At 61.6% G+C, this 9,886-nt stretch overlaps 1 protein-coding gene across 2 annotated transcripts; it reads left to right on the top strand.

Annotated features, from left to right (window-relative positions):
• The first annotated feature begins 1,560 nt into the window (after positions 1 to 1,560).
• On the top strand, positions 1,561 to 4,515 carry ARHGDIA (Rho GDP dissociation inhibitor alpha). 2 transcript variants are annotated; one of them, XM_028112631.2, is made up of 6 exons: positions 1,561 to 1,647; positions 3,131 to 3,346; positions 3,449 to 3,532; positions 3,787 to 3,863; positions 3,948 to 4,011; positions 4,218 to 4,514. In XM_028112631.2, exons 2-6 carry the CDS (start codon positions 3,157 to 3,159, stop codon positions 4,415 to 4,417), a joined length of 615 nt encoding a protein of 204 aa, XP_027968432.1. In that variant the 5' UTR covers positions 1,561 to 1,647; positions 3,131 to 3,156; the 3' UTR covers positions 4,418 to 4,514. The 2 variants fall into 2 exon arrangements, with proteins under 2 accessions (XP_027968432.1, XP_027968433.1); XM_028112632.2 differs by lacking the exon at positions 1,561 to 1,647 and adding an exon at positions 2,230 to 3,041 and having other exon boundaries at positions 4,218 to 4,515.
• Positions 4,516 to 9,886: the final 5,371 nt, after the last annotated feature.

Genomic DNA, 9,886 nt, shown 5'->3' on the forward strand with positions numbered 1-9,886 from the left:
TTTGCAAGAGCTTGGCATTCCAGCAGACCTTAGGGGCGACCGCTCTGGCCAACAGCTTGCTGCAACCTCTGGAGACCAGGAGCCAGGACCGCCTGCCGAGCAGCTCCCTGATCCTCAGGAACTGTAGAGTAACTGTGGTTTTAAGCCGCTAAATGAAGGGTGCATGTTTTTACACAGTAACAGATTCCGAATAAAATCCATGTTTGAAACTTTCTACGACAGGATTGATTTCTGTCTCACTTTTTTTAAAAGCACTTAAGGAGGGGCGGCGGGGCGCCTGGGTGGCTCGGTGGGTTAAGCGACCGCCTTCGGCTCAGCTCATGATCCTGGAGTCCCGGGATCGAGTCCCGCGTCGGGCTCCCTGCTCGGCGGGGAGTCTGCTTCTCCCTCTGACCCTCTTCCCTCTTGTGCTCTCTCTCATTCTCTCTCTCTAATAAATAAATAAAATCTTTAAAAAAAATTAAAAAAAAAAGGAGGGGCGGCGCCTGGGCGGCTCTGATGGCTAAGCGGCTGCCTTCGGCTCAGGTCGGGATCCCAGGTCCCAGAGGGAAACCCGCATCCGGCTGCCTGCTCAGCGGGGCGTCTGCTTCTCCCGCTCCCGCTCCCCCTGCTTGTGCGCTCTCGGATGAATAAATAAAATCTTAGTAAATAAATAAATAAATAAAAAGCAAGTAAATAAATAAAAGCCCCTGCGTTATGTGAAAGCGACTTTTCCTCTACCTGCAATTCGCGGGCTGTGGGTTCCGGGTTTACGACAGGAAGCCTCCCAAGCAACACATGGAACCGTGCCGCACAGTAAGCGCACGGCGCGACTGCTAAGTTACCCAAAATCCGCAATATTCCTCAAATACCAAAAAATCTCCCAAAGATAGCCAGGTTCCCATTTTGCATTCAGTTCGTGGCCGAACACGCCCTCCACACCATGAATGGGCCGTGCGCCGGCCCGTGCCGGCCGCGATCCCCGCCACGCCCCGCGGGTCGGACCGAGGCCGAGGGCAGCGGCGCAGGTGGGCAGGCGCCCCGGGACCTGCTGGGGGCTCGAGTGGCCCTCGGTGTGCGCGCGGCACAGGTCGGACACCGGCCGCAGCCGCGGGCTTCTTTCGCGCACGGGGAACAGCGGACGGAAGCGACCGGGGCCACCCGCGCCGGGGAGCCTCCGAGGTCGCGCGGCGACGAGCGCCTCGGGCACAGGCTCCCCCCTCGCCGCGCCGGGAGCCCAGGGCGGCCGGTGAGCAGTCGGGCGACAGAGACCGCCGGTCCCCGCGCTTCACAGACGCGCGTCAGGGCTCCTCGGGGCCAGGTCATGACGTACGGGGGACGCACGCGAGGCCGTGACACTGCCCCATGCCCTCGGCTGGCGGCCGAGCCCCGAGGACGCCCAGGGCCAGAAAACAATGGCAGCAGGGCGCGGAAAGCCCCAGCCCGGCCCGACCTCGCGGGACGCGCCCACGAGGTCGCCTCCACAAGATGGTGGCGGCGCGCTCCCGGCAGCCCGCGCGCGCGCGCGCATGCGCCCTCCGCCGCCCGCCCGGCGCGAGCGGAAGTCGCGTGACCCCGGAAGTGGCCGGCCGGGCGCGCGCGGGCGGGGCGGCGACGTTCGTCATTCCGTGCGGGAGGGAGCGCGAGAGCGGCGCGGTCGACCCTCCGGTGAGCGGCGGCGGCGGCGGCGGCGGCGGCGGCGGGCAGGGTGGGGTGGAGTGGGGCGGGGCGGGGCGGGGCCGGGGAGGGGGACGCCTTGGGGCTGGGGGCGCCGCGCCTTTGTTCGCGCCGCTCGCCGGGGGTGGGCGCGGGCCTCCTTAGGGGCCGCCGCCCGTGCCTCGCGGCGCCCGCGCCCGCGCAGATGCGCGCCGGCCGGACCCAGGCCTGGCGCCCCCTCCCCGGGGATGCGGGCGCGGCGCCCGGCCCGAGCGGCGTGGTCCCCGAGCACCCCGCCCCGCGCGGTGCGCCCGCCCGCCCAGATTGCGGAGCCTTGCGGAAGGAAGTGTGGGCCGCGGCCATCGCACTCGGAGGAGCCTGTCGCCTGCGGACACACTTGGGTGGCGTCAGGGCGTGCGCCTCGTAGAGGAATTCCAGAGGAAGCGGCCGGGAGGCCTGGAGAAGCGGGCGGGCCCCACCCCACCTGTGGCGGCCGGCCGGCCGGCTCGCGCTCCCGGCGGCCCTTTGTGAGGTCTGGTGCTCGGGCAGCTCCAGGCAGCCAGCGCGGCCCCGTGGGGAGAGGCGTTGCTCGTCTTTCCGGGGCAAGCTGAGGTCTAGCGTGGCCTGGGCTCTGGGCCGCTCCTGTGCCGGCCAGAGGGTCTGAGTGGGCTTCAGCTGTTCCTCAGCGATTCTGGCGGGGGGTGCGGCGGGGATCCTTAACCTTAGGGAGCCCAGGGGGCTGTGCCCTGCGCTGCCCCTTGCTCCCCCAGCGCTGTCCCGAGCTCTTCTGGGCCAGGATCCAGGAGGAGAGGGTCCTGAGACCAGGTGGGCATTGCAGCACTTCCCAAATTCTAGGTCACATACTCTCACAAATTGGAAAGAAGGTTGGCAGATGGTTAGAGTTCCTCATGCCCGTCTGGGACCCACCTGTGGGGCTCAGGCTGGCGCGGTCATCTGAGCTCCAGGAGAGCCCTGCGTTTGCAGGGTGGGGCCTTGCTTCACTGTAGGACAGAGCCCAGTGAGTGTGTTTGGTCAGGGAGACCCAGGAGGAGGTGTTCCTCGGCAGCGGGCCTGGGCAGCTTCGAAAGAATCGCAGGACTTTCGCGGTGACCCCACCCTGTCAGTGGGGGCTGGGGGTGCTGTCTCCTCCCCCAGGTGTGGGCGATGTATGCTGGGTCTTCTTGGGGAGCAGGGCTGAGCAGGTCCTACTTGGGGATGCTCTACCAGGACTTCCAGCGGGGTCCCCGAGGTGGGCAAGGCAAGGAGTGAGGCCCTCTCTGGGCTTCAGGAGCCTGTGCTGGGACTTGTGCAAAGCTCTGTGTGCGGTAGCTTTCCCCCAAAAGGCATATGTTCCCTTGGACCGGAATACGGGGTCCGGTTACCCTCGGAGGGTCTGTCAGTACATGGTACGTGTGCCGGCGGTGGGCTCGCTGAGGGGCCGGGGAGGGAAGCGCTGCGTCCCTTCAGGCTGCCACAGCCCTGTCCTTGCCCACAGGTGTCTCCGACCAGCGAGAGGTGAGCATGGCTGAGCAGGAGCCCACGGCTGAGCAGCTGGCACAGATTGCAGCTGAGAATGAGGAGGACGAGCACTCGGTCAACTATAAGCCCCCCGCCCAGAAGAGCATCCAGGAGATCCAGGAGCTGGACAAGGACGACGAGAGTCTGCGCAAGTACAAGGAGGCCCTGCTGGGCCGCGTAACTGTGTCTGCAGGTAAGCGGACTGACCCGTCACCTCTGGGTTTCTGCTGCCAGCCCCCCTGCCCGCCAGCGGCAGGTCGGGTGGGATGGAGCTCTGACCTGCCCTTGTCCGCAGACCCCAGCGTCCCCAATGTTGTTGTGACCCGCTTGACCCTGGTGTGTAGCACAGCCCCCGGCCCCCTGGAGCTGGACCTGACAGGTGAGTGGCATCGCTGAGGTCCTTGGCGGCTGGCACCCTGCTGTTTCTCAGAACGCGGGTGCCCTCTTGTGGGGGGCGGAGGAAGTGCAACCAGGAAGTCGGCCCGCTCTGGCTTTGGAGCGGCCTGGGTCCTGGGTGGGGCCTTGTGGGTGAGGGCGGGAAGGAAGGAGCGCGTGCGCCTGCAGATGGGGGGTGCTGGGGTGAGCAGCTTCCTGTAGCTGAGCCTTTTAGTGTAGTTTTTTTCTCGGGCGCAGGCGACCTGGAGAGCTTCAAGAAGCAGTCCTTTGTACTGAAGGAGGGCGTGGAGTACCGGATAAAAATCTCTTTCCGAGTAAGGCAGACGCTGTGGGAGGTGCTGGGAGGCCTTGGGCCTGGAGGGCCCCCACCGAGCTCTGCCTGGGCTCTCTCCCTGCAGGTGAACCGGGAGATCGTGTCCGGCATGAAGTACATCCAGCACACGTACAGGAAAGGCGTCAAGAGTGAGTGGGGGGGCGGGGGGCAGCGGTGCTTGACCCCTGCCTCCAAGATGCAGTGGCTGCCCCTTGGCTGGCCTGTGGGAAGGGGCAAGGTGGAGGTGGCCGCCCAAGGGCTCTGGGATCAGGAGAGAGAGGAAGAAGGCAGTGTGTGCCCTCGGCCCTGGGTGGGGTCAGGCAGCTCTGGTGACCAGCTTGTCTCCTGCACACAGTTGACAAGACCGACTACATGGTGGGGAGCTACGGGCCCCGGGCAGAGGAATATGAGTTTCTGACCCCCACGGAGGAGGCGCCCAAGGGTATGTTGGCTCGAGGCAGCTACAACATCAAGTCCCGGTTCACAGACGACGACAAGACTGACCACCTGTCCTGGGAGTGGAACCTTACCATCAAAAAGGAATGGAAGGACTGAGCCCTGGCCCGGGAAGCGGGCAGGCCTTCGGACAGACAGACGGACCTGTCTGACGCGCCCCACCCCTACCACCCCCACCCCATCCCAACCCCTTACCAAAGTGCTGACGGGTCTGCCCCCCCTGGCCGACCCTACCCGTCCCTCCTGGCCCTGCCCCGCAGGCCCCAGCCTCCTCGGTGGTCTTCGCCTTGCTGCTTCTGCCTGTGCTGGGGGGGTAGCGGGGGGAGGGAGCCTCCAGGCCAGGCCTCCACCTCCCCTTCCGTACCCCTTCGGGTTCCCCCACCTGTCCTGACCTGAGGCCCTGGCTTTTCCGAGGGAATCTCATGGGGTGCTCAGGTCCCTGTGGGCCTTTGCAGTTGCCCTGAATCCTGTTCTTTCTTTTCTTCCGGGGTGGGGGTGGGGTGGGGTGCATGATTCGAGGCCTCTTGGGGGCCAGCCACCCTCCTGCTTTCACCTGTCCCCGGTCAGTTCCTCCATCGCTGTCAGTAACTGTCTAACCATGATGCCTTAACATGTGGAACGTGTGCTGTGGGGGCCGTCACTAACCTCTAACCCCCCCATGTCTGCATGAGCATGTGGTCCCCCTGGTCCTTGCCCCATCTGCAGTCCCCGTGGCCCGGGGAGGTGTGGGGTGTGCTGCTCTTCCCCCCCCCCGCCCGTCAGGGCCTGGCCAGCCCCCTCCCCCGGCCAGGGCTGTGCAGACGGCTCCAGGGGCTGGGGGAAAGCCAAATTGCCAAAACTGAAGTTGCCTCCGTTCCCATCTGGGAGGCCAGGTGTCCTCATGCCTCTGCCTTCTTTGTCCCAGTGGGCAGTGCTGGAGCCCGCGGCCCCAGCAGCCAGCCCTCGGCGGACAAAGCCGGCGGCCGAGCCTTACTTGTCCCACCGGGGCCTGCCGGCCTGGAGTCGCGTGCCTGGCCTGTCAGTATTTATTGCCTCCATATGTGCCGTCCTCTGGGCCCCCTGGCCTGCCACCTCTGCCCCCAGGCTCGGTGCCACCACCCCCGGCAGGCCCTCCCCGGACCCAGCCAGGACAACTGCGGGACCAAGCGCGCACAGTCGGAGCCCTCCCCTGTGCCTCCCCTCCCCTTGCCTTCCTTGTTGGGCCCGGGCCTAGAATGTTCAGGAGCCTGACCCTGCTTCTCTTTTTCTGACCGGGAAATAAACTCCCCCAAAGGAGCCAGGGTGTCTGCTGCTTGTCTCTGGAGGGGGGTGGGGGGCGACTGGGGTGCATGGGGTGGTACTGGGGCTTCCCCCTGGGCCACAGCCACTGCACTTGTGGCTGTGGAAGAGTGAATGGAAGGCTTTCGTACCAGTTTCATCTGGCCGGTGCTTCACTGGGTGTAGGCCTGACGTCTCCCCAAATTGCCCAAGTTACCCCGTTCTCGGCCAGTGTGGGGTGGGTGCACAGGTCTGTCTGGGAGTCTGGAGCACGGGCTCCATGAAGGAAATGCCGCAACCCTGAGGAAGGGGAAGCTTGCTGGAGATGAGACCTGTGCCAGAGGCAGTCCGTGGAGGGAGGGGGTGAGGGGGTCCCTGCATGGTGTGGCCGGGCTGCCCTGCGGTGGGGGCAGGAGGGCGCCGGGAGGTCGGTGCTGTGGGCGGCAGGGCTCTGGAGGGCCCCACGGGATCAGGGGTCCAAAGGTGGAACGGGTGAGGTGGGGTAGCCGGGAGGAGACTGGGGGACCCTCACTGCTTCGAGGTGCAGAAGGGCAGCAAGAGGGACCCCTGAAGGACAGCCAGTCCCATTGCCAACAAGGCCTCTATTGGACCCTGGGGGTGTGGGGGGGGAAGGATGACACTGGCCCCCCCACCACCCGAGGGCGTTAGCAACTATGTGCCCCCTCCCCAGCCCCAGGACGGAAAAAGGGCAGATGGGGAACCTAAGCTCCAGAAACCCTCTCGTCTGGCCTGAGGCCTGTTGTGAAACCTGTCTCCCCGCCGTCTGAGTGGGTTAGCAAAGTGGTTTTGTGCCACACTTGGTGGGGACGGGAAGCTGCTCTCTTAGAGGCTGCTGGCCACACCCCTCCTCCCAGTGCTTACCAGCAGGGTGTGCTCTGCCAGCAGCTTGTCGCCGGCTGGGGCTGGGGTGGACGGGCCGCTTCCGCGGGCTGGCCACCGCCTCGGCCCCGCTCGCCAGCGCCCCCTGCTGGATGACAAGGGAAGTGGCGCTTCTTGCCCAAACACAGGTCCGAGAGCCGCCGCAGCAAGCAGCCGAGGCCCGGGCTCTTGATTCCACATGCCACAGAGGTGCAGAGCGGGCCTGCCCCAAGTCAGGTGGCACAGGCTCGAACAGGAAGAGCCAGTGGGGCTACACCGTTCCGGGCTCTGGGTCTGGGCGCCTTTTCCACTGAACTCGGACCAGCTACCTATGAAACTCCCCCCTGCCCCCAGAGGTGTAGCCAGGCAGCAGCTCGCAGCTCCGTGGGCCCATTGCAGCTCTGGGGCCGGCCACGGCCACACCTCTCCCAGCACATCTCCTCAAGGGTCCAGTGAAAATCTAAATCCAGGGCGCCTGGGTGGCTCAGCCGTTAAGCGTCTGCCTCCGGCTCAGGTCATGGTCCCAGGGTCCTGGGATCGAGCCCCGCATCGGGCTCCCTGCTCGGCAGGAGGCCTGCTTCTCCCTCCCCACTCCCCCGCCTGTGTTCCCTCTCTCGCTGTGTCTCTGTCTCTGTCAAATAAATACATAAAATCTTTAAAAAAAAAAAATCTAAATCCAGGGTCATCGTGCCGTCAGCAGCTCAGTGGGCCAGGGCCTTCTGAGGCTCTGTCAGGCCATGGACTTTCCCAGCTTTAGTCACACATGTGAACTCAGACCCTAAGTGCTGAGTTGTACGGGCACCTTGCCAAGAGCCAGGACTTTGCTCCGGCCCCTCCCCAGGTGAAGGGCCACATAGGGCGGTGTCCGCAGGACTTGCGAGACGTGTCCCCTGGGTCCCAAGTCTAAACCGATCCTCCTGGTTTCGCTTTGAACCTGTCTGTACAGCCTGGGGCCTGTGCCTGTGGTCCTCTCCCACCCCGCCCTCTGTCCATGTCCCCTAGGAAGCCCCAAGCTGCCCCCTCCTCACCTACCCCCAGATGGGCCCTTCTTCCACCAAGCAGGTGCCGGTGGACGCCAGGTCAGGACCTCTGATGTGACTGATTAATCACCAATTACTGTGATTTATAATAAACTTCATGCCCCACACTGTCCCACTCCATAATCAGGACCCCCTTCCGCGCCCTCCCCCAGGGCCACAGCTCCCCACTGCGCCGCAGCATGCACGTGTGCGGGGCTGTGCGGTCCTGCCCGGCAGTGGGACACTGTGGCCCAGCTGTCCTTCAGTAGCCCAGCGTGTCCATGAGCCTGCTGTTGACTCCCTCAACACCTCCTCTCCTATCACAGATTGGAAAGTTTTATTCTGAGAACTCTATTTAAAAAACAAGAAAAGATTTTATCTATTTGAGAGAGAACAAGCGTGAGCAGGAGGGCAGAGGGAGAGGGAGAAGCCAACTCCAGGATCATGACCTGAGCCAAAGGCAGACGCTTCACTGACTGAGCCACCTAAGCAACCCGAGAACTCCATTTTTGAGAATAGTATTTATCAAAACATCTTATCACTTAGTAAGTAGTTCACAGGAGATTTAATGGGCACCTCCTCAGAGAATGAGAGATGCCTGGAGGGTGCCGTGAAGCAGTGGTTCTGGTCCCCGAGACCCCAGCGCCACAGTCACAGGGGCGGGGCGGGGCGGGGGCTGACCTCCCAGGGCACATTCCAGCTCAGGGCCCAGGGTACAAGGTGAACATAGCCCCATGGCCTCTCTCTGGAGCTGCTTTCGTAAGGTATGTGAGGGGGTCTTAGGGAGGAGGTGGATGCCAGCTCTCCCCTCAAAGCTGAGGCCTGCAGAGGTGTTCAGTAAACCCCCCTGTGTTCTGGGACCAACCTCACAGCAACTGGGGATCTCAGACCTTCCCCAAAATAGCCCTCCTTCCAGCTGAGAACCCCACTTTGCTGCTCCTTCACAGGTTGGTACATGAGGCCAATTGAAGATGAGCAGGCACCTTGAGAAGGCACTTCAGTGCAACCAAGATACCAAGACACCGTGCCCCGTTCAGGCCAGAGCCTTGCTTGGGCCCCGCTGTGGCCACCCGGGCTGCACGGTCATCACCTGCGTCAAGATGCGCCCACCACGCTCAGCTGCAGCCATGGAGGTACAGACTCAAAAGAGAGTAAGGCTCATTCACAGCCACAACTGGATCTTTGTCTGGTCTGTTCTCCCCTTGATCCCAAAGTTCTCATCTTTTGTCAAGACTGTATGCTCTGGGGTGAAGCTACTCCAAACCATCATGAACTAATGAACATCATGGTATCTTAAATCTCTTCACTCTGTCCCCATCAGCAGAAAAAACTCAAGCCCCAATATGCAGGCATCTATAAACACTGGTCCCATGAGCGCCTCTGAAATCTAGACAAGATACAAACATCCCTTACATCAGGCCCCAAATTGTGGTCTGTAAAATAAGGGTCATGGCAATTACAAAAACACTGGCGTTAAGACAGCAGCCATGAAGCAACTGCCCCCCATTCCCCAGAGAGCAAAGGGGACTTTGCTTGCAATTATTAGTTATGAAGAACTGTCATTCATCCATTGACCCACCAGGCCAGGGCCCCTCGGAAGCTGGGGTGGAGGCCAGCACCTGCCAGGCACATGTTCATAGCCTTTCTGTGCCAAAAGTCCCAGCTCCCGTCAAGTCATCCCTGCGAAGACATATCACAACGGATATAACCACCTTTGCTGACCCTTGCTCTACCGGCACTGGGGGAAGGACACAGAGAAACTGGTCTTGACCTTAAGGAATTCATATTCTAGCTGAGGGAGCCCCACATAGGAGATGAGAAAACACACCCTCAAATGCAACGTATCAAATGCAAACTCTCAAAAGTACGAAAGCATTTTTTTCTATGTCGTACCATTTCTGAAATGAGGATGTTACTACAGCCCAACGTGTACATTTAACGTGGGTGTTTCTTTTCTTCCTGCCAAGTTATTAAATTGATGATGAGTCCTAAAACTAGTGGTGGTGGCCTTTCATAACAAAGGAAGTGAATACAAATAAAGAGGAAGGTTTTTCTGGAGAAAAACGGACTGTTCAAGAAGGGGGGTGGGGAGGGCAGCCAGGGGAAGGCGGAGGTGGTGCAGAGGCTTTGAGCAGTGAGGGAAAGGGACAAGCTGATCGGCCTAGAGCAGTGCCAACAAAAATAAAATCTGAGCCACACTCGTTATTTTAAATTTTCTAGAAGCTATGTTAAAAAAAAAAAAAAAGACATGGCTAAAGTTGAGTACTTTCATTTAACCCAACGCATTCGAACATCAATGCAACGTATCCATATAAAAAAATTACGGGAATTCCCGTGCTCAGTGAACCAAGCCCCGGCCCGTGCTCAGCAATCTCGGGGGCAGCGCGCGGGGGCCATCAGACAGCTGCGAGGG

This window comes from Eumetopias jubatus, unplaced genomic scaffold (genome assembly GCF_037043125.1).
Source record: "Eumetopias jubatus isolate StellerSeaLion01/CBP00866 unplaced genomic scaffold, mEumJub1_p1.0 scaffold_10, whole genome shotgun sequence".
Lineage (NCBI taxonomy): Eukaryota > Metazoa > Chordata > Mammalia > Carnivora > Otariidae > Eumetopias > Eumetopias jubatus.

What these genes read in the sequence shown, in the direction of transcription:
- ARHGDIA (XM_028112631.2), top strand. Translation starts at nt 3,157, where the DNA reads ATGGCTGAGCAGGAGCCCACGGCTGAGCAGCTGGCACAGATTGCAGCT. An exon ending in CCGCGTAACTGTGTCTGCAG is followed by an intron (nt 3,347 to 3,448) that starts GTAAGCGGACTG and finishes CCTTGTCCGCAG; the next exon opens with ACCCCAGCGTCCCCAATGTT. An exon ending in GTACAGGAAAGGCGTCAAGA is followed by an intron (nt 4,012 to 4,217) that starts GTGAGTGGGGGG and finishes TCCTGCACACAG; the next exon opens with TTGACAAGACCGACTACATG.